This window comes from Cotesia glomerata, linkage group LG4 (assembly GCF_020080835.1).
Source record: "Cotesia glomerata isolate CgM1 linkage group LG4, MPM_Cglom_v2.3, whole genome shotgun sequence".
In the NCBI taxonomy this organism is placed as follows: domain Eukaryota; kingdom Metazoa; phylum Arthropoda; class Insecta; order Hymenoptera; family Braconidae; genus Cotesia; species Cotesia glomerata.
This window is the reverse complement of record NC_058161.1, coordinates 9,102,397-9,129,846: the sequence shown is the minus strand read 5'-3', so window position 1 is coordinate 9,129,846 and position 27,450 is coordinate 9,102,397. Positions and strand designations below refer to the sequence as shown.

General features: G+C 29.9%; 4 protein-coding genes across 10 annotated transcripts in view; 3 read left to right on the top strand and 1 right to left on the bottom strand.

The window, feature by feature from the left end:
- The first annotated feature begins 1,198 nt into the window (after positions 1–1,198).
- LOC123262735 (fukutin-related protein) lies at positions 1,199–3,492 on the top strand. Its single transcript, XM_044725110.1, has 3 exons — positions 1,199–1,901; positions 1,998–2,255; positions 2,375–3,492. The coding sequence occupies exons 1-3, from the start codon at positions 1,437–1,439 to the stop codon at positions 3,140–3,142; spliced, it is 1,491 nt and encodes a 496-aa protein (XP_044581045.1). The 5' UTR covers positions 1,199–1,436; the 3' UTR covers positions 3,143–3,492.
- A 409-nt stretch (positions 3,493–3,901) lies between these two features.
- Positions 3,902–7,937, bottom strand: LOC123262734 (dynein intermediate chain 2, ciliary). Its single transcript, XM_044725109.1, has 12 exons — positions 7,535–7,937; positions 7,090–7,203; positions 6,815–7,016; positions 6,642–6,722; positions 6,403–6,554; positions 6,021–6,303; positions 5,799–5,960; positions 5,583–5,726; positions 4,861–5,145; positions 4,527–4,758; positions 4,235–4,468; positions 3,902–4,174 (listed from the first exon to the last, which is right to left on the bottom strand). Exons 1-12 carry the CDS (start codon positions 7,586–7,588, stop codon positions 3,997–3,999), a joined length of 2,121 nt encoding a protein of 706 aa, XP_044581044.1. The 5' UTR covers positions 7,589–7,937; the 3' UTR covers positions 3,902–3,996.
- An 80-nt stretch (positions 7,938–8,017) lies between these two features.
- On the top strand, positions 8,018–9,848 carry LOC123262737. Its single transcript, XM_044725111.1, has 5 exons — positions 8,018–8,246; positions 8,359–8,450; positions 8,678–8,756; positions 8,879–9,062; positions 9,148–9,848. Exons 2-5 carry the CDS (start codon positions 8,382–8,384, stop codon positions 9,350–9,352), a joined length of 537 nt encoding a protein of 178 aa, XP_044581046.1. The 5' UTR covers positions 8,018–8,246; positions 8,359–8,381; the 3' UTR covers positions 9,353–9,848.
- Positions 9,849–12,283: 2,435 nt separating this feature from the next.
- The window catches only part of LOC123264105 (potassium/sodium hyperpolarization-activated cyclic nucleotide-gated channel 2), a 251,655-nt gene continuing 236,488 nt past the window's right edge, over positions 12,284–27,450 (top strand). For 3 of the 7 annotated variants that reach the window (XM_044727191.1, XM_044727192.1, XM_044727190.1), the window contains exons 1-2: positions 12,285–12,792; positions 21,078–21,859. In XM_044727191.1, coding sequence (XP_044583126.1) covers positions 21,822–21,859 — 38 coding nt within the window. In that variant the 5' untranslated portion in view covers positions 12,285–12,792; positions 21,078–21,821. Of the gene's footprint in view, positions 12,793–21,077; positions 21,860–27,450 lie in introns of all 7 variants that reach the window. The other 4 variants (XM_044727188.1, XM_044727187.1, XM_044727194.1 and 1 more) reach the window with 2 other exon arrangements.

Here is a 27,450-nt window from a genome sequence, read left to right as displayed (position 1 = left end):
GGTATCGACACGCACAATATTATCGTCAACCAGTTGCTGTTCTTAAAGGATGGTGACGTACCATGCAGGCTCTGTTTAGCTCGGCACAAAGTCCAAAGAAAGTATTTAGACCAGGTATGTCACGTATATGTACTTGATTAACTTATGAATTGTATTAATCACTAAATTTATTTTATGGTAAATTATTTTTAAGATCATGGATCTTTATGAGGATTTCCATGTCACAAAACTTCCTTTACTCGAACGTGAAGTTCGAGGTGTTGAACATGTCAAGGAATTCTCCGAAAATCTTGTCAAGCCATACAAGCCTTAATTATTATTACAATGAGTAATAATAACGATAATAATAATAATAAATATTAATAATTGAGAGGAAAATTTGAATGCAATGAGGGCCAAAAGTGTCACATCATCTAAATTTTATATTTATAAATATTAATTAATTTGTGAAAAAAAAGTTGTTACTTAAGATACTTTTTTTTTCTTTAGTTTCTGTCGTGCGTCCGGTCGACAATACTAACGACTATTACAATAAAATTTCCAGTAGTCACTCGGTATCTTGTACCAGAATCTGTTGATTAATCATTTTTTTCTATTTAATTACTGGTCAAAGGTTTGCTTTTATAAGTGTATTTAAGAAAAATATTAATTGTATTTTAAAGTACATAAAGAAATTAATTTGAATCATGAAAATTAATAGTGAAAAATCATGAATTATCTTATCTGACGAAGTTATAAGTAATTTGAATTTATTTGTTAATGTTATATGAATTAAATTTTTTAATTCAAAATTTACAGAAATATTGTCATTCATTAATCATATTATACGTAAATAAATTAATTATAAACTGCAATTTTACGTAAGGATAATAAAATTATACATTTAAATAAAAAAATAAATTTTTTTATTCAAGAATAAAATTATGATTTATTTATTACTTAAATTTATACGAATTATTGATAGAAATAAAAAAACTATTAAATATTAAAATGACAACTGAGGTTTCTGTTTAACAGAATGGTTTTATGTCATTTGATCCCACGACAAGTGATACCAGCAAATTGATCCCAACGACAACTCATTAATTTGCCACATACTGCGCCTGTGGAATGGAATAAATGAAAATAGTAAATAATGTAGGAGTAATTAAACTGTTACATGTTTATATTGTTATTATAGTAAAAAAAAAAATTGTAGCGCATGTTCGTAAATGGAATCGCATGCGCGTGATTGTTTAATCAAAGACTTCACCCTCCAGGTCATTGTATAAACCTTATTAAATAATAACCGACAATGTATTTCATTGATAAAATAATAATCGTAAAGTGAACAAAAAATAACTGGAGTAAAAGTTTAAACAACAAGTAAATAAAATATTAAATCAAACGGTTGCGTTGTCGGGTGCAATGACAACACTCACCAATCGATAAAAATAATGCGAGTAAAGTTCGTGAGAACTTTGTTGGTTCTGGCGTTACTTGGTAATATAATTGTGTGGCATAAGATATGGTGGTTATTTACATCACAGAATACATTAAAATCGTCAACGGGCACCACCGTTTCGATGGACAACCCCCAGAAGCTTCATCGAAGATTAGCACGATTAATTACAATAGTAATACGCCAATTTGAAACATTGGAAAATGATGTTGCGGCAACAGTAGACTCCGTCCTTAATTCATTTCCTGCCATGCCCATACTTATAGTTTGTAACGAATTACCTTACCCACCACTCGAGTTAAATTTTGCAAATGATAGTTTAAATAATGTTAAATTAATAAATTTACAACCAGACTTTAATAGGTCTTTCGAAGATAGAAATCCGCTTTATTTTATACAGACTAAATTCGTGCTATTTTTACCTGACGCTACGAGGATATCAAGTAAACAAGTTTTACAGGTTTATATCTATTTTTTTTTCATTTATATTCTTATGAAGTTCAAATTTTTTGAAGATTTCTAAATAGTTAATATAATTGGTTTTTACAAATTATAGGAAGCTGTATTACATGCAACAGAAACAGGTGCGATAGCATTACCAATTGGCAAAAATTCTTTGAATTGTTTAGAATTACATGTTAAGATAAAAGAATGGAATTTGCGTGTTACCAAAACGACTGGTACAACTTGCGATGCTATTACCGGTAAACATGCGACTCTAATTGATACACATGCATTAAAAAAATTATCTGATCCATTCATGTTGCCGTTTATGGATGCATTGTATCTGCAAACAACTGTTGCTAATATCAAAGTGAGTATTTAGTATGCAAAAATTTTTGGATTATTTTTTTGTAAAATTAATTTTTTAGTTTTCAATGCTTGTAGAAAATTATTATCTTATATAATAATAAATATAAATAATTTTATTAGATTAATATAATGAAGAATCATCAGCTGAATGAAGGAAAACCATTGTTTCGAAGTCAACAATCACAATGGAAATTGCAACAGCTCCATCAAAAACGAGAACGATCGATGTTCGAAAAATTAGGATTCAAAAGAGTAATAAGAGCATCGGGTGCTGTTGATTGGTATGGATGTTCACGAGATACGCCACGTTGTTTTGGATCGATAGTTAATGGAGTACCATCGTATCTGTATCAAAACCGTTTCACACCACCTTGTTGCCTGGCTGGTCTACGTAAAGTTGCTCATCACGTTTTTGATAAATTAGAAGAGGTGGGAATCAGGTTCTGGCTAGAGGGCAGTTCGTTGTTGGGTGCAATGAAAAATGGTGACATTCTACCGTGGGATTATCAAGTAGAAATCGGGATCAATCGGGATGATCTAAATCGTTCACCGTGGTTAGTAAAAGCACGTAATAAACCTGTCACCGATAATCACGGGTTTGTTTGGGAGAAAGCGACTGAGGGAGAATTTTATAAAGTCCAATATTCTAAAATAAATCGTTTACATGTTAATTTACTCCCATTTTATGTTAAAAATGGTACAATGACACGCGATTCTTGGTTTTTGAAGAACCGCGATTTTCCGGAACAATTTTTGCATCCAATGTCGAGTATCGAATTTGCGGGTAGGCAAGTGCCTAGTCCTAATAATATTAGGGATTTTTTGGAAATAAAGTATTATAAAGGTGTTGTCGAGAATCCAGAATTACCTGGGAAATTATTTAATTAGTTAAGTGCTAGATTTTAATAATTATAACTATTTTTCTCCGATCTCCTGTTATTTAGGCTCTGTAGTTAGATTTATTATTAATAATCATTCCATTCATTTTTATTAATAATAAATGTGTCAAGTTTAACGTTATCTAGATTGTTTACGGTCGATTACTTGGGGAATGGTGCCAATAATATTCAATAAAGTATGCAATAGAATGACATAATCAATTACTTGACATATTGCTCAGTTTTTTGCTATACTTAAATAAAACTTTTTTTTAACTCTTACTCATATTAATGTTTAACTAAATTGTGCAGTTATGATTTTATGTTTGGGAGATAATAATAATTATTGAACAAAAAATACAGTATGTGAATTATTTATTGAATCTTTATAATTCTTCATCTGTCCATGATTCCTGCGTACTAGTCATTAGAGTGTAGAATTATTTATTGGAGTAATTTACTGGTTTACTATCTGAAAATTTGATTTATCTTTCATAATTTTATTTTTTATCTACAGCGTAAGTTTTGTTCAATTAATGACTTATTTATTTAAAGTGAAATTAAATATCAAAATATAAAACATCAAAATAATATATCTTCATCTTAGGTCTATAAATAGAATCCTCCCTTACATAAATGCAGATTATATCGACTATATGTATTTATAGCAAGGATTTAAGGATTATAATCTTATGATTCTATCAATCAAGGTTATTAGAATAACTATCTATTGCATCAGCTGATGAATTAGTACAAGAACTAAATTTGATGCATTTTATAACAATGTATTTATGGCAGTAAATTGAACTATTTCTTAAAATCCTATTATTCAATAACAGTATAAATTTTTGATGTCAAAAATATTTATTTAGCATCTTTTTTCTCTTTCGGAGTTGTCAAATTTGGCGGTTCGCGTACAAAGCTTAATAATCGTTCTAATTTCATTGCTTCCAATTCTGCATGATTTAGATGCATTTGTTTTTTTGTTGGTTTCACTTTAGCTCGTAAATTGGGTGATAGTTTTAAACTGTTTACTGTTCCCCTATAACAAACATTTACATTAATTTTTAATTATTCAATAGTTAAATTCAATTGTACTTACTTATCATCGCCGACAATAATAAAAGGTAGCTCATTATTAAAAGCCAATCTTGTTAATTTATTTCTCTTCTTACTAACGATTGGCTGAGTACAAATTGGTCGGTATTTATTGACATTTAAATCAAATACTGTGACTTTTCCATCATTAGAAACACTTGCCAGGACTGTCGAGCTGTATGGCGCCCACTGAATGTCTCCAATCGGTACTCCAAGATCAAACATAAACAAAGGTTCTCTGGAATAACTCATCCTTAGAAATTATTTCATAAAAAAAATTTTTTTAAAACACTCACAATCGATTGTCTTCCCAGATTTTAATCCTCCAATCGCCAGAACAACTAGCAAATATATTGGAATTAAATTTGTTAAAAACAATTCGATAAACCGGCATATTATGTGCTTCATTGTATGTCAGCATATAAGTGCTACTGAAAGCCGTATTGCATTTATAAATTGTTCCCTCTTCAGTGCCAACCAAAAATATATCGTGGTCTGTTGGATGAAATGCTAAACAAGTTCCGCAGCCTGAAAAAAAAATTTTTTTCTTATTTTTGAATCATTCTTAAAATTGAGCAACTTATTGATAACAATGAGCACTACAAAAAACTTGTTTTAAATAACAATTACCTTTGAGAGTAATAAAAGAACCATCAGGACCAGGAATTGGTGATCGATTCAAATATAAAGTCATAATTGTTGTCAAACCCAATTCATTTTGATATAATACCCAATGATTTATTTTACCATCAATACTCACGCTGTAAAATGTCAAATTGCCTTCTTCCGTATCCGGCGCCCATCTTACTTCCCAAACAATCCCTCCGTGTTTCTGAACAACTTCGTTACTTTTATATTGAGGCGCAGTTGCCGGTAGCATTACATTATAAACTGCTACTGTACCATCCTTAGTACCTTTCATATTTATATAAATTATATTAAGTACTTAAACAGTCAAGTATTGACATACTAAGAAAAAATTTCCTTTTACAATCATGGGCATTGTTGTGACAAGAAATTAATTCGTTGAAAATTTTCAGCAATTTTATTTCTACTGAAGAAATCAAAATTTTTCTCATAGTAACTTTCTTGTTGAAAAAAAGTTTTTTTAGATTTGGAAAAAAATAAATTTAAATAATCAACTTGCGAATTTTCATCCGAAATTGTTTTTTCCCAAATCTAAAAAAATTTTTATCAACAAGAAAGTTACTGCGAAAAAATTTTTGATTTCTTGAGCTAAAAAAAATTGTTGACAATTTTCAATAAGTTAATTTCTTTTCACAATAATGTCTATATTTTTAAACATAGATTTTTTCTCTCTGTGCATTAAAAACCGATTTTTTAGTTTTTACCGATAACAAGAAGATGAGGGTGTTGAATGTTGAAGTCCAGACACATTACCGGGGATTCAGTGACACAAATCCACTCCGGATATGACGGATTCTTCAAACTGAATAAACAAACCGTTCCATATGACACAGGACTATCAAAGGACACTAGAAACAATTTTGAGATTAAAAAAATTTCAAAAACATTTTTGATCATTTATTAACTAAAAATTTTCTTACAGGATCCAAAAGAGACTGCAAATAAATCATAGTAGCGGGCATTGAAACACATATCTGTTACGTCATGTTTTTTGGTCTTGTCGTACTGAAATTTCCATAAAGGCAGCAAGGAACCTTCGCCATCTTTGAATTCGTCACTTGGATCATTCCAATATCGGTAATCTTAAAACGTTCATTCAATCAATTAAAACTATTTAAGAGGTTTAATTCAATAAAATTTACCATGTGATATTTCATCGTAGATATTTTGATTAACCATACGCTCGAGAGTTTTAGCAGTCCGGAGCATTCGTTGGTGAACGGCCACAGTTTCAACCGGTGTTTTTTTTTTCACTTCTTCTTTCTGCTGCTTTTGTTGTTGGGGGATCAACTGTTTGCGCTCCTTTTCTTTTTTTTCACGTTGCTGACGGGCATAATCCTCTTGATACTCGTCAAAGATAATCCATTGGAATACATGGGAATTAAACGAAGCTGTCGGCGGTGGGACTGTCTGCGTACTCATGTCCTGGTTTATTTATTTATTTTTTTGTTTAAAAATGGTTTCAGTTTAATATTGTCAAGAAAGTGGGTTAATAAAATATTGATAAATAATTAAATTACGTACTCGAACAGGATTACTGTAAGTTAGAGCAGCACGTTCACAAAAATTAAATTGATTTGGGACTTTTTTAGGTTTTCCCATGCTAATTTCTTCTTCCTCAGCCTCGATTTCTTGTTCTCCAGCCCCATCGCCTTGTTTACCATCAGCTTCATCATCTAGAATATCAAAAGTTTCAAAAGAAAAAAATAATTAAGTAGTAAATAGATATAACCGTTTTTGTGAAGTAAAAAGTATAAAATTACCAGCATCGTCGTCTTCTCTATCTTCTTCAGTTTCCGCGACTTGTTCAGTGGCTTCTCTTCCCTCTATTAATTCTTCAGCAGCTGATTGAAAATTTCTTGCAAATATATTTTATATATTTTTCCATAAAATTTATTTCCTAGCTGTTTTTATTGTGCAATATATTTTGTTTTACCTTGGTAACCGCCGGCCAGCTGCTTTTTTGCATCTTCTGAGTCTCGGTGTAAAAGCGTTCCAGGGATATTTATTATGGTAATTATGTTTGATGGATTGGGCAGTTTTAAAAACTTGTGTTCTTTCCACGACCACTCGACTAGTGCATCAGATGTTCGAGGATCACCCGATGTAAGTACTTTTGTTATTTCTTCTTGCAATTCCTTAATTTATAATTTGAATAAATTTTTAACTTTACTTTTTTTTTTGGTTTTGCTCTGCGAAATTTCAACTTACTGCTTCTGTTAACTGTAATTGATCTTCTGGCCTTAAAAATACTTTTCCTTTCCACCAGTCCATATCGCCGGCAGCTAAATCCATTCTTGAAGTTCGACCTCTTGCAACACTCAGCTAAAAAAAAAAAAAACGGTTTTTATTATTTATTGCTTTACTGTCTTTTAATTTAAAAAAAAAATTATTAATCGTATCTAATAATTAATAAAGAAATTATAAAAAAAAAATTATGTAAGAAGAAATGGTAAATTTGTTATCAAAAATTATACAGACAAGTAAATAATATAAATTTTTAAAATCATAAAAAAAGTAATAAAAAATTTATTAAGATTAATAAAATCAATTACTAATAAAAATTGCAGAAGAATAAAAAAAAATAGTACAATAGTGAGGTTAAATAATAAATTAATTAATAACCAAGAGAAAATATCGAAACAGTAGTACTCACGTCTCTGCTAATATCTGAAATCTTCGAAGGACTCTTTTTCATTGTTTGTGGCATGTTTTAATCAAATAATGTTTCTAAATATAACTTTTAATTGAGTATTTCACATATCTTCATTAATTTTATGATAATATCAGCATACGGTTGCCTTGGATACCGCTATTCAATAATTTTTTATTTTACCCGATAATGTCATGATAACGTCTCGTGATTGGCGATGCAATATTTTTACTAATTTTCTCATTTTACTGTATATAACTTTCAATTCATCCAATACCTTGTATTAACTTCTCTGATATGTACCAATAAATTTTAAAACGATAACAATAACCTAAACTATTTATTTATTATTATTTTCCTAAAAAATAAGATACTGTTTCATAAGCCTTAGATGTTTTCGCGTCGTCGTCCACTGAAAATCAATACAATATCCACACACTGTAGTAGAGTCGAGTTGTAGAGTGCATGTGCCATCAGTTTGACACAGCCCGTGTACTGAAAGTATGAAGCAAAAAGTTATTTTTTTTGTTCTTCTTCACATTTAAGTTATATTACTTTACATATCTTATTTTATATTATTTCAATAATTTAAGATATGCTGTCGGGTTGCTATTTTATTAAATTTTTTGAATTATATCATCCGAGCGAATCAATACTTTACTTCGGTGCCTGATTAACATTATCATCATCGCATTCCAACAAGTTGTCCATATGGGTATTTATTGAAATCTTCATATTAAGTATTAATTTGATTTTTTTTTTTTTTAATTAAATTAAAAGATATAATTATCGGTAAATAAGAGTACTAATATTTTTTTATTTTTCAGAGATTTAAAAACATAAAAGTATTATGGAAGATAGTGGAATTGACAGTGATCCAAAACCTATGAATCATGTTGAAGATGATAGATTGTTTTTAGTAAGTTTTCAAATTTATTTATTTATCAATCAAGTAATCACATCAAATCTGCCTGAAAAAAAATTTTATTATAATTTTAATTAGTAGTTATAATTATAATTGATTTTCATAGACTTTTTTATGGTTTTTCTATTTAATTTTTATCGGTATTTTTCATAATAATAATAAGATAATGTTTGTAAGGTAGAAAATATAAATTAATATTATTTAATTAAACAATTGTATAGACAAGCGACAGTAGTTGTAGTAGCAATCAAGCGCAACCCCCTCAGCGCAGTACTACAAAACAATTACAAAAAAAACTAGGTAAGTTAATTTAAGTTAAACATTTATATTAGGTTATTTACAACTTGATTAAACGAGTAATATTATTAGTTTTAATTTTATTTAACTCATCAATTTTTAATTTTTGACAATTTTTTTAACAGAAGCGAGAATAGAACAGGCCAAAAGGATCCAGCGGGGATCAGACTACATAAAATTATCCAACACTGATAAAACTACACTATCCAGTAGTTCGAGTGGTTTGATACCAATCCAGAGACTTCCCATTCCGCACAAGTCTAACGAACATCATCCCTTGGTAGAGTACTGGCAAAGTGACAGCGAAAGGTGAAATATATTCTTTATCTTTTATAAATTAAGAAAAACAATAACATAAGTTAGAAATTTTATAATTCAATATTGTTGTTTTCAGCGAGGATGAAACTACTTTATTTCCAATCTCGCGGGGCAAGGATACGAGTAAACATAAACAAGATCTTACTGACACTTTCAGTATCGAAGAACTCAGCGAGGGAAGCGAGGATTCGTTGAATCTAGGTCCTACAAAATTACCTCATCCACATACTCGCACGTATTCTCCAACTGGATGCTTTAACTGTCAGTGTCAGATTATTTAAATATTTTAAAAGCTTCCAATTGAATATTTAATTAATTAAAATTAAATCAAATCTAATTCTAATGTAAAAATTTATATTTTATAGTTTATTTACACTTGTAAGCTTTATTTTAATGTTATGTTTATTTTTATATATATTTCATTGAATCTACATAGTCTTCCATACTTTTTTAATGTCTGTTTAATTTACCAAAGCGAACAAAATGCCAAACATAAGTAATTTTTAAAATTGTACACGTGCTCCACGGAGCTGTAAAGCTTATTTGCATCAATTTGTTCTATTTATATTATATGCATACTCACGTCCACTTATGTATGTTAATTTTCACAAATAATATGATTATTTTGTCGCTAAGTTAGGGCTGAATGTGTACTTGCATACTTGAAATAGTGAAACAAGTATAAAATAAATAAATTGAAAAAAGTAAGACGAGAGATATAAACTAAATTATACGAGTGTTGATAAATATGAATAATAAATGACCATGTTGAGAAAATATCTTATTTATTTTTTAATACTTTATTAATTCTTTTATTGTTTAAAACTCTTTTTTGCTTAGAACAAATTTTTTTTTCATAGTCTTAATATTTTTTTAACATATATTCTGTTTTCTTCCTGATTTCATTATTAAAACTAATTTTTAATAAAAAATTTATTTTAATAAAAGAAGGAAATATTTGTCCATAAATTGAATCTTTTGTTTTATAGTAAAACTGTAAATTGCAAAATTGTTAATTTTATAATTTTTTAAGAAAAGTAATCATTCAAAGAAAGTAAACAAAATTTTTTCAATTATTTTAATGCTTTCTTGTAATTAAATAAAAAAGTATTTATAACATTATAATTAAAATTAAAAAATTAATAAAGAAATTACTCCAATGAAAGTAATTGTGGAAGACAAAAGAGGGCTTTAGTAGGATTTTATTTAATAAAAAAGTGTATTGTTATTAGATAATAGGTTTTTACTAATATCTATGTATACGGGGGATAAAAAATGTACATGATTTGGGTTTCGTCCGTAGTGAGGCGCTGGGAGTGTTGACGAGAAGAAGGAGATGAGAGTGTTTAAGGGGATGAATAAAGGCAGAGAGGGAGTAACAGTACAACAAGGGGTCGGTAGTAGATGAGGTAAAGCTTGAGATAGTAAAAGAGGGGTTGGTTTCAGCGAGTGACAAGGCGGGGCGCGTAATCGGTGACGGTGTGAGAAAGTCATAGCCAGTGTGAGGCCGGCTGCCAGCCGCCTAACGTCGCTATTGGGTTTGCTATGCACTCATACTTGTACGTGATTTAAGTAACTCTCTATTAATTGCAACCGGAAGACAAACACCAGCTATTCCAAAAATAACACTTTAAACAAATAAAATTAAAACGTTTTGATAATAAATAACACAAAGGTTAAACTTAACCTTCAAATTTCGTATAAATTTCGTCATTTTATCCCGGATAATTTTTTAACTATTTCCGTTCATTTAAAAGCGAGAATACCATTTGCAAAAAACCGAACGTCTAAGGAGTCGGCTCGATGTAAAGGACTAAAAAAATTCTGAGCCTGCGCGACCCTAGAGTCCTGAAGACTAATGTCTATGGAGGATCGTAACCAAGCAGTTTCAGTACTGCCAAAATTCGCCGGTCAACTGATTTAATAATCGACTCGGCTTCCAAAAAATAAAAAAATAAATGAATGTTGTGTCGGTATTAAAAAAAATCATCTTTTATTAAAAAGTGGGATGATGACCTGATAAAAAAAATTATAAATGCAATAAGAGTCAGAGTAAATTAAGGCTAACTGTCACGGCTTATTAGACGCGATGGTCAGCCAGACAATAAAGACAACACCGGTGTTAAGGTGATCAACGTTTGGGCACGTGACTTGTGACGTCGTGAATCGTGTCCTTGATAAGAAGATCTTTCAGGAAACAGCCGATCCTGGTTGTCCGGCGACTAACCTGAAATAATATAAATGATAATAATAATTTAAATATACATTCATCTAACCTAACTAATAACGTTTCAGAAAGCAGACAAGAAAGACAAGACAAGGGTAAGAAACACAAGTAACTTATAAGAAATAAAAAGATAGCTAGGTGTGTAACGGATAGACACACCTGCCAGTGGAAACGATGCTCACCCTAATGCTTGATGGTGTTGCTTGTCCGTGCCAGTATCATAACACCCATGCTTTGGCTGTTGTCAAAAAGTTAACCTTCTCGTACTCTGGTAACCTGAAAAAAAAGTGGCGTTTGACCAACGCGATACCAGAATCAAGCTATTTTTTGTCGTCCTCGTCAAACTGGTCACGTGAAGCTGAAATTTTGAAGAGAACTAAACTGCAATCACGAGGAATGTCATCGTCATCAGTATGCTCGGCAATGGTGGTCTCGGCACCGTTATATGGATGTGAGTCAATAAATCGGCAGCGTTACAGCTCAGTGATGGCTGGTGAAAATTTTTTAGTGGATTACAAATAGAGTTACTGCTGATGCTGTGCACCATTGAGACCCATTGAGACTTGGATTGTCCTTGAATGTTATTTTTGTGCTGGTTATTGTACGAAGCTATTGGTATTGGAGCTACTGCTGGTTGGTAGCATCCAAGGATTGATAAAATCGAAGGCAACAATATAATTGGATTGATATGTTCTGATAACGTTTGCTAGTCGTGATTCACGGATGAATTGGTTCCGCTGCTGCACTGATGCTCTAGACCAGCTGTGTGTTACTCTTCTATCACCTCTTTTAATCAATGAATCGTTCGCGTGTGACCAATTTCATACATATGTTTATTGATGTATGCATGTACTGAAGAATTCGTACAAAGAGTTATTATATAAATATCACTAAGATGAACAAATTATCCCTAAATTGACTCTTTGGTGTTTGGCTATGTTTTTTATTTTTTAAAGTAATTATAATTATTGGTTTAGTTCATTATTAATGTTAATAATAAAAATGGTGTTTTTTTAGGATCAAAAGGATTGCCATATAATAAAGTATTTTGTTCTATGGTTTACTTCCAGGGCTGTAAGTCACGTTATGACTTATGACAAAACGTTATTTCTGTTCATGGTGAAGACCAAGGCATCCTTTTTTACTAAAGAGTTTTCTGGTGAGGTGCGAGAATACGTGACGAGAGTGATGATAACCGAGGGGTTGTCAGAAGAATAGGATTTAAAAAAAAATATACGAATAAGAAGAGAAAAAAGAAGAAGAAGAAGTTGATAAAAGGGGAAGAAAAAGGATGCTAGAAAAGATGATAAAAATAAAAATAATAACGTTTTTTTCTGATTTCACGTCGACGGGCTTGAACAATCTATAACGGTACATCGAGTTGCTGAGCACGTTGATGTTTTTTTCTTCCTGGGAATTTCTGGGAAGGATATTTAAAAACTGAAATGGATGAGAATGTCATGGGATATGGTGCAATCATTTATGGAATTACAGGTGAGTTTATGATGGATAAATGTTCATTAATTTTTTTGCTTGTTTATTTTGAGGGTGAACTAAGGCAGTGGGGTGAGGAAACGGTAGCATTAGCATCAGCATGAGGGAGCTTAAATTAATAAATCGATTTCTCGGAAAGTTTTGTCGTGATATTGATCCGATACTGATTAACATAGCTCTCTTGAGAGATCTGAGTGGTGTCGACGTATCTGCATCAACAAACTAGATCAGAGAATTAGGTACAGTCGCTGGTGTAAAGGATATATTTCTCGGTGTGAGTTTGTTGGACATAACACTGAACTGGATAGCTTTACTCTCCGGTAGGCAGAGAGATCGGAAAACCATTTAATATTATTAAGTTATTAAGATTACTCGGCTATCTATAAAGTGTGTTCTATGGTTATTATCTATAATACTGGTTGCATAACAGCGGGAGTTTAAGGTTTGAGGGTGCATTATTTAGTCATTTTTTTCAATTTCTGTCTATGTTAAACCATTATTAATCTGATAAATCAATAATAGTTTTTTTTTATATTTTTTATGTTAGCTTTTTAGGTGATTGACGAAATATTTTCGTAGGAAATTTTATCTGTGTAAAATTTATGAAAAATTTCTTGTAAACGATGTGCAGTCTTTTTGTGAACGTTTCAAAAAGCTTTAATTTTTGCTTTATTTACATAACAATTAATATCTATTTATTACATAAACCAAAAAATAAGAAGAAATTTGAAAATTTTTCCAACAAAAAAACTATTTGCTAAAAACCAATAAAGTCTACAATAAATAAATAACCAATATGTTTCAAAAGATTAAAAATTAAAAATAAAAGATAAAATGAAATCGATGAAATCGGAAATTCATATGACAAGACTATATATAGTGATTTTATCTGTCTCTTTCATTGCACCGAAAAAAAATCTCTGATACTGAAACATCGAATTTATTCATTAAACATGAGAGATTAACGTCAAATTTTAATATACAAAACTAACGTTCAATAAATAAAACTAACCAGAATTTTATCAAAGCAAAAAAGCTTTCATTGGAACTACTGTAGGCTAACTTGGCCAATAGATTGACGGTAAGCTATTTTTATTTTTTTTTAAACGAAATTTTCCGGTAAAATACTACTTAATAAGTATTTATCATAAATACAACACTTTAAGGCCACAATAATTGAACTGTAATTTGTCAGATAATTATAAATAGATCTGATTAGTGCACATAAGTCAAATAGATTATATTCTCAAATTTTTGCAATTAAGTTTTAAATAATTTATGAGACTTCTGAACAAAATTGGCAGTAAGCTCAATATTGTATAAAAAAAAATTCGTATAAAATAGATTCTATTTCTCTGATAAATAATTAGTTGTACTGAAATCCATGATTTTTTATCATGCGTTAATAATAACTCAAAAGCTGCATTGTCATGATAAACTAGTAGAATTATTTTTACACGTTTTATCATCGTTAAACTCGTACAACTAGACTTATTATGTAACTTGCTGCAGGATAAAATCAGTCAATATAAAGCGCTTTAGCTCGTCGGGTATCTAGTTGAGTATATATATTAGGGTGTGCCAAGATGTAACTTCCGTGGAGAACCTTTTAAAATTGGAATTTTGAGTTCCGCTTTTAACAGGGGCTGCGTTTGGGCATTTCCTGAGATATTTTGGTGTGAGACGATGTATTTGATTTTCATAGAATTTTTTAACAGGAGATTTAATTGGGTACTTCCGGCCAAATTTTGAATTTTCACCGGAAATGCCCAAACTAAGCTTCTGTTAAAAAATTTTATGAAAATCAAATACATCGTCTCACACCAAAATATCTCAGGAAATGCCCAAATGCAGCCCCTGTTAAAAGCGGAACTCAAAATTCCAATTTTAAAAGGTTCTCCACAAAAGTTACATTTTGGCACACCCTAATATATATATATATATATATATATATTAGGGTGCTTCATTTGAGACGACTATTTTTTTTTTCTCACTCCATTGACAAAATATTGTTCTGAACATAGAAAAAAAAATTCTCACCAGGGGATAGTTCTTAATTTCAATTTTAAGTACTCGCTGGATGAATTTAAAGTTTTCCCATAAAATTAACCCGTTAAAATAATTTTTTTTGCTTAAATTATCTATAGCATAGCGACATTTCATGATATTCATTTAACCATGGGCAGAAGTTGTAGAGGAATCCTTCCTCTTTAAAAGCTCTGACAGCTTATTTCCAATTTATGAGTTACCTCGCCAGTAAAAAATTGTACATTCGATTTTTGCTCAAAAGTCGTGGTTTTTTAATTTTTTCTCCTAAACTATTGATCTGACACCTAAATTGCAAAGGACCTTTTTTGTAAAGAATTCAATTTTCTATAAGATAGATTGATAGCTGAACCCTTTCAATAAATTGCCTCTGAGATAAATTTCATTAATTACAAGAAAACAATAAATGACACTATTTTATCGTAATTTTTATACTTTTTAATAAAACAAAAGTTGATAAAAAAAATTATAACATTGTATATTTTTATAATCAAATATTGTGATATCGTTATAATGCATAAATTTTTAAAATTTTTAATTGTCTGACAAATATTCTAATAAATATAGTTGTTACTTAGAATATATTCAAAATATATGATCATACATAACTCCGGCACACAAAAAAAAGTGGTATGTACTTTGGATTGCACCTACCTATCGAAATGAATATTGACCCACTGAATCCGAATTTCAAGTCCGTTTGACCCGGTAACCCTCCAATTTTAAGCATAATGCAAAAAACCCCAAAAAATTGCATAAAACTGCAGTCACGGCGATGAAAAAATTCTTGTGGACCCGGATCAAGTATGATTCTTTTGTATTTTAATTTACTGAATCTAAATCTGAACGTTAATTAGCCCAGTGCCCCGTTAACGTTTAAAAATTAAAAAAATCTCAATTAATGAAATTTATCTCAGAGGCAATTTATTGAAAGGATTCAGCTATCATTCTATCTTATAGAAAATTGAATTTTTTACAAAAAAGGTCCTTTGCAATTTAGGTGTCAGATCAATAGTTTAGGAGAAAAAATAAAAAAACCACGACTTTTGAGCAAAAATCGAATGTACAATTTTTTACTGGCGAGGTAACTCATAAGTTGGAAATGAGCTGTCAGAGCTTTTAAAGAGGAAGGATTCCTCTACAACTTCTGCTCATGGTCAAATGAATATCATGAAATGTCGCTATGCTATAGATAATTTAAGCAAAAAAAATTATTTTAACGGGTTAATTATATGGGAAAACTTTAAATTCATCCAGCGAGTACTTAAAATTGAAATTAAGAACTATCCCTTGGTGAGAATTTTTTTTCTATGTTCAGAACAATATTTCGTCAATGGAGTGAGAAAAAAAAATAGTCGTCTCAAATGAAGCACCCTAATATATATATATATATATATATATATATATATATATATATATATATTAGAGTGTTTCAAAAAAACAAACTATTTTTTTTTTTTCGAAGAACTTTGAAAATTCTTCAGAGTATCCCTAATCGAAGACATTGTAAAAATCTCAGCCCTTAATATTAATGTATAGAGGTGGCTGTAATTAATTTTTTATTTCCATTTAAATAACATAGAAAAAAATTTTTTTTTACTTTTGAATTTTGCTAGTCAACAACAAAGCATTTTATAGCTATGATCGATACATATTCTTGTAGGAAATTTAACGATCTACAAAAATTGTCTGAATGAATATATGCGTACGGAGAACAATTTCGGAGTTATCAGGCCTTAAACATCGAACTGTTTAAAAAAATAATAATATTTATTTATAAATACGAAAGATCGACTTAAATCACTTATAAGTGTGAGACATTCAAGTTAGTCAGGATTTGTAATTAATTTTATAAAAATAAAAAAGAAAAATGTTAAACATTTAACTTGTATTCAAGAATAACTAAAAATAATCAAAATAATTACTGACCAATTTAAGGAAAGGTAATACTGAAAAAAAAAACGTTTAAAAACATAATTTTATTCAATTGTTAGAATTCAATAAATACTTCGTGCATAAAAAATCAGTAAGAAGATACGTAATTTTTTTGCTGATAATAAAATTATCTTTAAAAAATTTTGTGGAAATGAAATAATGCTAGGTTTATAAATGACTATTTTTTTAAGATTTTTGTGCTATTTACCCTAGGTGACAATTAAAAATAAAAACCACTCACCAATTCTATCTTCATCAATATTATTAGCTACCGTTTTTACTGGAGGATTAATATGGAGAAAACCTCGTCGATTTGACTGTCTTTGGCCTTGCAAAAATAACTTTTGACTTTCATTAATGAGTTTCATTACTTTGTGATGTGCTATGTCGAATAATTTCTCAATATCGGCACAAAAAATAGAAACTTTTTTTTTTTGAGTAGATGACAGCTTTTGATTTTTATTTTTTAGCAAATTTTTCCAAACAGTGTGATGGCGAATGAGTTTTCTTACTGCAGAATTTTTCGCACAAGTCGGAATTCCAGCTTCAGACCATAAATCGAATACATTCTCAACCGTAATTAATGCACTTTTCTTAATAGTCAAGCTTTGAGAACAATGATAATGAAAGGAAAGAGACATAACCTCTTTTAAGCTCGGCAGTTTGCTTCCTACAAATTTTGTAATTTGATAACCAATTGAATAAATTTGCTTCTCCATCTTAAGCTTAACAATGAGATTTTATAAACACAATTACAAATAATTATAAATAAATTAAATATAATATTAAACTAATTTTAGTTTAAAACATTAACAATTACCTTGTTTTACTACGAAGTAATGTAAGATAAAAAAGCTCTGAGAGAGACAGGTTTGTGACGGCAGAAAGCGGAAATAATTAATGTATTATCATTTCTATAAAAATCATACTAACAATTCAATAAAAATTGATTGTTCAATTGAAGTACTATGTAACTATATAGCACTGAGTTAAATTACATAACCTAGAATTTTTAAAACTATTTCGTTAATAACAGTAGATGACAATTTAAAAAATATGATAATTCATAAATTTTATCAATTAATAAATAATTTTCTTTTTCATGTTTATAATTTATTTTTAAAAAAGCAAAAAATTTTTTAAAAATAGTGAAAAATTATAACTTCGTAATTCATGAAATTTTATCATAAATTTATCATTTTAATTTTTTGATATATAATATTGTTTATTTAAGTGATTTAAGTCGATTTTTCGTATTTATAAATAAATATTATTATTTTTTTAAACAGTTCGATGTTTAAGGCCTGATAACTCCGAAATGGTTCTCCGTACGCATATATTCATTCAAACAATTTTTGTAGATCGTTAAATTTCCTACAAGAATATGTATCGATCATAGCTATAAAATGCTTCGTTGTTGACTAGCAAAATTCAAAAGTAAAAAAAAATTTTTTTCTGTCATTTAAATTGAAATAAAAAATTAATTACAGCCACCTCTATACATTAATATTAAGGGCTGAGATTTTTACAATGTCTTCGATTAGGGATACTCTGAAGAATTTTCAAAGTTCTTCGAAAAAAAAAAAAATAGTTTGTTTTTTTGAAACACTCTAATATAATATATATATATGTATAAATATAAGGGTAAGGTACTCAGAGGCATAATAATAACGGGTAGAAATACACTTCGCTCGGCTGTATATGTATATACTATCAACACTACTCCTATTCGAATTTTTTTCACTTTACTATGGCTCCGGTATAGTGTACATGAGACTGCACTAGATGATGGATGGATGCTGAAAACGAGATAGAATTATAGTAACTCGAGTTTAAAAGTTTGTTTAACGTTTTGAATTTCATTCTGACTACTCACGAGTACTACATTGATAACGCTAAATTTATCTGGATTACCGTCTGTTATGGGGACAAATTTTTTGCCCACATATTTTTTTCATTTTATACTTTTTTCAGTGAGTGAATTTTTTTCTTCCTCTTAATTATTTTTTTTTTTTTTGTAATTTATTTACTTATTTTATTTTTATTTTTTAGTAACTTTTCTATCACTCTCAACGTGAATATAATAAATATTCGTAGCTGTGCCACGCGATACGTGTATCGTATCGAAAGTCTGCATTGAAATATATATTTCCGCAGTCGATACGTAGTTGAACGAAAGAGATATAGACTCACTAGCTCGTCCCACAGCTCAATGCCGTTTTTAATAAAGTTGAATTGATCCACAAACGAAAAGTCACGTTTTTATTCACCGAACCAACTTTCTGCGATCTATATGATATTTTTTTTATCTACATATATATATATATATATATATATATATATATATATATATATGTTTGTCTGATTCAAATCGTACAGTAGTACTAGTCGTAATCCGCAGATGTCATTTTTACGATCTAGGTGAAAAGTCATTCTCTCACAATGGTTTATCTTTGTCTTTTATATCACTTTTTGATGCCCGTATAAACATTTTCACTTTACTTTGTCTTATCGAGTAACCTCACTCATTACTTTGCATTTTTATTCTTTACTTTTCGTTCGAATTATGTCTTTATCGGTGTTATGCTATGATAAAAACAATCGGATATAAATTTCTGTACAAAAAAGAATAAATATATTTTGCAGTCACGAGCAATATATGGCTTGTATTTATCATATTAGGTTCATAATTCGAGATATATTTTCGTGGATTTATATCTAGAAAAAAAATTGCCTTACATTTATCGATTCCTATTTCTTCGAATAATGACGTTTGGTTTGTTGATATGTTTTGAGGTTCATCACTTCGAAAGTTTTAAATATTGTACTTTATTATATATAAGTGATCATTTTTACTTGATTTTTTTTTTGAAATTTAAATATGAACTTCTACTAATTTTTCCGACCGTGATAATATAATTCTTTTTTAACCCGTTCCTGCCTTTACGGTCATTTTTTTTTTTTTTCTGCTTGTATAAATCTAATTCAAGTGGTTGGTAATATTCCATCTTCACTAACAATTTGGGACAGATCGTCCCTGGAGAGTTAGGTCGATGGGTAACCATCGAACTTGAACACTAGTTAGCTGGTGAATGCGAACAGATACTAGCATTCAAAACACGGCAATCATTGAGTGGTCACCCATTCAACAACTTGAATGGGTGACCACTCTCGTCGGCGTTGGCTAGCGCGAGAGATCTCTGTACACTAGGAGAGGGGCCTAATGCTCCAGTGATCGAAAAAGAAGAGTTTCTTATCAATCACTGTAGACTTAACCCAGCTCCGACTGTACTAACATGGGTTTTCTCTGTGGTTTTCCCATGTTACTGTTCCAATAGCCGAGTGGTGAAGATCATCAGGGTGAATACGGTACAGAAGACACAAGTCGGTCCACAGCCGCAATAAAGAGTGGAGATATAGTTGATTCCCCAAAAAAGAGTGGGGATATCAGTCTTGTAAAAACCAGATTACGGTATATAAGTAAAACTCAAAATAATAAATAGTAAAGAAAATAAGGAAAATTTCATGATGAGCATATTTTGATTTTGAGAGGAATTTCCATCGTTAAATTTTGTTTTGATTTTTGATGATGCCTTTTTACAATTTTATATATTTTTTACTGATAATCAATTTTTTATCTCAAGTTTTCCGAGTAGTTGTGAATAGTTTGTAGGTTATATAAGTTTTTCCGTCACAATTCCCCTAAAATTATTGATATCGCATTATAATTTCTTAAATTTTTATCAAAACTACTCAAACTATGTATGTTCTGATTAAAAATATCGAAAAATCATTAACCTAAAGTTTTTTTTTATTCATTATTCGTAATTCTCAGGAGTTATATAATGACTGCTGGTTGCTAGTATCAACAATTTAACTATATAGTAGTAAAGTAAGAAAAAAATTAAAGTAAAAAAAAAAAAAATAAATCATGATGGGAGCTATTACTCCCATGTTTTACTTTGATTTTACCGTAAAAACACCCATCAAAAACATTCCCTTTGACTTTTATCACCAGAAGGAAAATTCAGTTAAAAAAATGTAGTAAAATCCAGCGTAAAACCAAGATAAATAAAATATTCAATGTGACAAGTTAAAGACTATCAATCTTGAATTAGAAAAAAAGCATATTTTCATAAAATGTAAATCAAATCACAGCTTGGAAGCTCTGAACCAGAAAGAAAGAAAAACTGTCAACACCCATATCAACCCCCTTATGTCATCCATGAATCTTATAAAATAAATATATATAATAAGAGTAAATTCCATTTTATCATTTTAACACAGAAATCTTATCATTTCAGGACTTTTACCTGCTTCAGTGTCACCGTGGAACAATAAATCGATGTATCTAAGGATTTGTGTGTGCAGTAACGCTAGTGCATAAATATATAATAAAATAAAAAAAGTGACAGTGAGTGTTGACTGTAGACACTTCTTAAGTGCTTTATAAAATAAAAATCAAGAAGACGTAAGACAGGAAGACGTCGTCAGCACGCGGACTCTTGATCCTCGTCGATCGTACATTAACAGCTGGTACTCGCGTGCGTGCCGCGCCACCACCCCCTTAAACAGGGGGGGTGGGCCAGGGTATCGTCAGCGTGGGGGTGGGCGCCGCGGGTGCGCGCTTGGCGCGTCGATTAGTTCGCGTACTCGTTCGTCGTCTTGGTGGTGCGGCTTTGACCGGCCGCTTAAATCGTCACCCAGTGCTGGCTACCTCGGGGTTAACGGGGGTGGCCGTGGCCACGGGGGAGCATGATGTCTCCCCTGCCACGCGTCACACAACCCCAAACCCGAGTGTGATCTCAAACACCTTCACCAGTACCAACACGAATTCTAATTCCAATAATAACAACATTTCCAACAGCACCACCAACTCTATAAGTTCTAACATCACACTAGCTCCAACTTCCAACCCCATAACCTCCACCGTCTCCGTTTCTACCTCCACTTCCACCTCCAACTCTATCGCAAGTAACAATAATAATAACCTCAGCAATAACGGAATACCATCATCCAGCTCCACCAGAACAAGGACAAGGACTTCGATGTCAATGAGAAATCTTCACCGTCGAGTCTCCCATCCGTAACTATATTTTTTTATTTTTATACATTAGCTTGGAATTTTTGCTTGTTTGCTTGCTAGATATTTTTTGTTTAAATTTATTATGATATAATAATTAGTGTTACTCATCGCAATCAAGTTAATACAGGAATGTAATAATTTACTGTAAAAATGGAAAATAGAATTATTTTCATGTATGCCTTTTTAGCCCTAAAAAAATAGATATTTTCGATACATATGTGCGAAGTGAGGCATTCCCAGGGCTTAAAAATTGAGACATGAGTCTAAGAAACGGTGCGTTTACAATGGGGCCGAGTACGCAGATTATACCACGAGCCGTTAGGCGAGTGGGGGTAAGTGTACTCGGTCTCATTGTAAACGTATCGTTTCTTTTGGCGAGTGTCTCAATTAAGCCCTGTGAATGCCTCAGTTGGGACATATGTATCGAACAATATTTTTTGTAATGACTGCTTTCAAGGTTCAACAGAAAGAAATTATTATTTACAAAGAAATATTGTAATTAGCTGAACTATATCAGTTATAAAAAAATTATAAATAATACACGCAGTTATGGTTAGTAGTTGCACAGAGTTGAACATATGATCGACAAGCTGCTATTCATGTGTGGTTATTTGGTATGCGCAGGCGCTAGAATTAGTCTCAGTATGCTTGATAGTTTGATTTGTAGTGGTAGTGGCGGACATTCTATGAATCTTATACATTTATTGTAGTTAATTTTCATTCCCGCACGGTCAAGCAGTTGGAAAGTTTGACTCCGCCTACTTTCTCGCACGCTACTTTAGTGTATGTAACCATCACGAGAATACGCAACTTTGCGTTTGCTAAGCAAGGCTCGAATGTTGAACTTTGGAAGCAGGAGTTACAAAAAAAAAATTTATCAAATCCGTAAGGGTGTATATGAGAAAATTTCAAGTTCATTTTTTAACTTCCCGCTTATAAAAAATTGAAAGTTTTGAACTTCCGATTATAGAAATAGAAAATTTACGAAAATAGGACTTCAAAACGTCAAAATTTGATAAAAACTTAAATTTTTTAAAACTCACTAGGGTAAATGAACCAATTATTGACCGATTAAGGTTTTCTTTTTTTGTACTAAGCTATAAAAAAAACTATTAACTTATTAAAGACAATTTGTAATGGATTTTATTAAATTTAAATACTTGATTGATAATAATTAACAACTATTTATAATAAAAATTAACAAAATTATATTAATTTTGTTATTTAAGTGTCGAAATACTAAAATCACCAATTATTAACCGAGGAAACCTAATAAATGACCGACCATTCTCCAATTAATTGACCGCTGAAATAAACATAAGTAATTTTATAAACTACATATAAGGTAAAAGCCCCAATTATTGACGGGGGTCTAAATATTGACATCCTAAATTATTTTTAAATATATTACATTATCTGTAATAAGAATAACGATCAAATAAATTTTTATTAAATTCTAATTAATTAAAAAATTGAAAAAAACACATTCAGTTCAAAATATTAAAAAAAAATAAAGTTAGCGCCAGTTCATCAAATCAGCTTACGAGCCTCTATTTTCTTAACAACTTTGGTTAGAAAAGCATTTTTTTTAACTGCCGAGTTTAAATTAATTTTTTCATGTAATTATATGATCTATTTTTTTTTTAATTAACAATATATGAAATATTTATAAAATTAAATAATCGAAATTAATTGTATGCTTTATGATATTTAAATAATGGGAGTCAATAACTAGTTCATAATTTTTATGGTGAATCCCATATTGACAGCCAGTCGACAGCGCTATGACGCCTTTTTTTTTTAAATTAAGTATAAAATACGTTATATACGCGATTATATTCAAGGCTTTTAACTGTCAAATAACTTGGCGTGTTTTAGTGTTAAATAAGTTTTTAAATAAATTGTTATATTTTTCATAATAATTATTCATTCATAGAAATTATTATTAATTAACTTTAATAATACTGATTACTTTATATCAAGTTTTTGATAAATAACAATATAACCAAATGATTCGACGCATGTGCAGTAGGGACGTCAATAATTGGGGTTACAGTACGTCAATAATTAGATCAATCAGTTTTTTAACCCGTCAATAATTGGTGTATCCAGATCATATATTTAATTATTTAAAATTAATTAGTAAATATCACTGATTATCATTTTAAAAAAAGAAATTGATTAGTTAAAACATTACTGAAGACATTACCTCAAACAAAATTCATCGATATTTATATTTGATTGCTTAAAAAAAATGAAATCATAACTTTGTCTCTTATAGCGTCAATAATTGGGGCTTTTACCTTATGTAATTGAATTTTTCAGAACTTTTGAAGTATTAACTTCATCTTTCTCAGACATTGTACTTTGAGCTAAACTTACAGTATAATTTTAAATCGTACCTTTTTATAAAATAATATAAATAATAGTAATAATTAATCTAAAATCATATTTTTTTAGATCACAAATAATCACAAATGTATTCTGATGACGATAATTCTTGATTCATTTGAGATTTTTGTTTTCTTCTTTTTTTCAATTAAAGCTTTTTTACAAGCTTACAAATCTCTTTTTTTTAATTGTTTGGCAATTTTTTCTTCTTCCAATAATTTGTTCTTTAATAACCGTAGAAAAATTACAACAAAATAAAATTTACTAACCAAAAAAGATTTTAAGTATTATTGTTTAATTATAAATATACATTTTATAATTATGTTTATTTTTAAAAAACATTTAACAAAACATTGAATGACTTAAGTGCTCTAAAAACTTGACAGATTGAATTTTGAGGTTAAGAAGTTTATATTTTAAATATACGGTCATTAATTGGATCGTGATAAAATCAGGGGGTCCAGTAAATGACCGAATGAATTTTTTACTGGGTAATTAGCCTTTGACGGATCCAATAGCTGACCGGTTTTAAAATAATATTAAAACTTATAATTTAACTTTATTTTTTCACAAAAGTTGGAATCTGATCTTTAATTAACATAATAAAACTAACATATTTTATATTATCTCAATTAATATCACTAAATTAATGATGAAATGCACTCACTCTCCAATTGTACGCTAGTTATTTTTGACCGGTTTATGGCTGTTCGTGTTGTAAACAAACATAAAATATTTTTTTAAAACTGTAATCACTGCGCAATAAATTGCGTAATTTTTTATTATGATGACTAAATGCCATATTTTGTTTTATCAATACACTTAGAAAAAAAAAATCCTTGTAAAATAATAATTAATTAACTTTTATATACATCGGTCAACTAATTGGTGACCGATAAACAATTGGGACCGGTCAACAACTGGTGCATTTACCCTAAGATCAATAACTTTTTAAAATTTTTAATGTTCATAACTAGAAGTTTGATATGTTTAATTTTTAAAGCTGAAGGTTATAAATGACCAAAAAGGCCGTGATGAAAAAAATGTTATTTTTCATTGTTTCAATAAATTTCTACATTTTTAATATTCCTTAGGTGATTAGACGAAAAAAAATTAGTAAAACGGTTGACCCAATAGGTCATCCTTGCAGCTTCCCGCTAATTTCAAATGCGAAGCGCATCAAATTTTAGCTATAACGACGTTTTTGAGCTCTCCAAGCACCGATGGAACTGTTATAAGCTTTTGAGCTCTTTGAGCTCAAAAGTCTAGTTTGCATTTAGTACAATACTTTTTTGAATACATTTGAACTGCAATAACTTTCGAACAAATCAACCGATTCTGACGTAAATGTTGGCAATCGACGAGATATTGTAAGAACAATAGAAAAATAAAAAAAAAACCAGATTATTAATTAAAAAATCACTTTTTTTGAAAATTTTTCGTCATGATTTTCTCTTCAACGCATAAACTGATTTTGATGTGGCTTGCAGCAATCGACATCATTTTCAAAGTTTAAGAGCTAATTAGATTTGGAATTTATCGTTACATTTGTTAAAAATTTATTCCAAAAAAACATTTTTTTGAAAATTTTATATTTGTTATTTCTCAAAATCTTTCGGTCCAAATCAGTTCAAATAGTATTGATAATCTAAGTTAAAAAGTTATGAGAGGTTTACACACAGCAGATCCAACAGCGTTGTTATGTATTATAATGTTATTTGTAAGAGAGCTATATTGAAGTTTAATTTTCGTGTTATGACTTTAAAGTTACGACTTAAATTTCCCGCTCACTTTCTTATTGATGAACAATATTGTTAATTACGTTTAATTAGTTTGGCACCTTATTATTACTTTTAATCCTATAGGGTAATTTCTCCTTGGAGGAAAATTGTGTAACATGAAGGAACCAAGATTTGATCACAGCATAAGAATTAATATAAGTAATGTTAACCATGAAAAATTCGGATAGTTAAAAAAAAACTTATATTGAGTAATATTACAAAAATTTCTTGATAAATTTTTTGGGAAAAAAAATGAAATTTAATTGTTAGATAATTTTTTAAGAAACTTATTGGTGCTCTCAAAAAATGTAATTATTTTGGATTGAGATATAGACACATTGTAAAATGAAGAACGATTATATAACATTAAACAATAGATACATTGTTTAGCTATGAAAATAATTCTGATAAACGTAATTATATTTTATTTATTATTAAAAAGCAAGAGAAGTTAGTTTAAATGAAAATCTGAGAGGATTTAAAATTACTGATAAAGATGTCGCGTGACTCGCCGGTATTCAACTTGATACAGATACAACAGGCGTTATATCATTGTGTCATGCTTGCAAGCAGAGAGATTCCCACGTACCGTTAATAGGATCAAAAGAGACTTTTATAATTATTATTATTAATTATCAGGTTACAAAATTAATATACAAACATACCTGCACTTTATTATTTTTATCGGGGATTTTAAATTGAGTGTTAGATATATTTTTTGCTAGTATATAAACAGTGTAGAGTAGGATGTGCCAAAATTAAATTTCCGTGAAGAACCTTTTAAAATTGGAATTTTGAGTTCCACTTTTAACAGGAGCTGTGTTTGGGCATTTCCTGAGATATTTTGGGTTGAGAAGATTTATTTGATTTTCATAGAATTTGTAACAGGAGCTTTGTTTGGGCACTTCCGGCCCAAATGCGAAAATTTTAGCGGAAATGTCCAACTAAAGCTTTTGTTAAAAATTCTATGAAAATCAAATAAATCGTTTCAACCCAAAATATCTCAGCAAATGCCCAAATACAGCTCCTGTTAAAAGTGGAACTTAAAATTCCAATTTTAAAAGGTTCTTGACGGAAATTGAATTTTGGCACACCCTAGTGTAGAGTATATTTTTTTATTTTATAGAATACAGTGTTCTATTGAATTGATAGGCCTTTATTTTCCCAATTTATGTTTGGGTAAGATATATGGACTATTATATATTTTATTATTTTCAATAGTTGGTTCAAAGCTGAATTGACAATAAAAATCTCCAGCAGCTTGCAAATTCCAAAGAAGTGCCCACGGCTAAATTTTATATTCAGCATTGTGACAACACAGAAAAATTGCCAAAGAAAGCAAAACAAAATCAGATGGCTATGCGAATTCACGCAGACTAGACAGGATAAAACGGATTGAAAAAAATAAACTAAAAAAAG

Bases quoted from the DNA above. Each gene is read 5' to 3' on its own strand.
- LOC123262735 (XM_044725110.1), top strand. From the start codon at position 1,437: ATGCGAGTAAAGTTCGTGAGAACTTTGTTGGTTCTGGCGTTACTTGGT. The intron at 1,902-1,997 runs GTTTATATCTAT...TACAAATTATAG, and splicing joins CAAGTAAACAAGTTTTACAG to GAAGCTGTATTACATGCAAC. The intron at 2,256-2,374 runs GTGAGTATTTAG...TAATTTTATTAG, and splicing joins CAACTGTTGCTAATATCAAA to ATTAATATAATGAAGAATCA.
- LOC123262734 (XM_044725109.1), bottom strand. From the start codon at position 7,588: ATGCCACAAACAATGAAAAAGAGTCCTTCGAAGATTTCAGATATTAGC. The intron at 7,204-7,534 runs GTGAGTACTACT...TTTTTTTTTTAG, and splicing joins TTTCAGATATTAGCAGAGAC to CTGAGTGTTGCAAGAGGTCG. The intron at 6,304-6,402 runs GTACGTAATTTA...TAAATAAACCAG, and splicing joins CTTACAGTAATCCTGTTCGA to GACATGAGTACGCAGACAGT.
- LOC123262737 (XM_044725111.1), top strand. From the start codon at position 8,382: ATGGAAGATAGTGGAATTGACAGTGATCCAAAACCTATGAATCATGTT. The intron at 8,757-8,878 runs GTAAGTTAATTT...TTTTTTTAACAG, and splicing joins ACAATTACAAAAAAAACTAG to AAGCGAGAATAGAACAGGCC. The intron at 9,063-9,147 runs GTGAAATATATT...TGTTGTTTTCAG, and splicing joins TGGCAAAGTGACAGCGAAAG to CGAGGATGAAACTACTTTAT.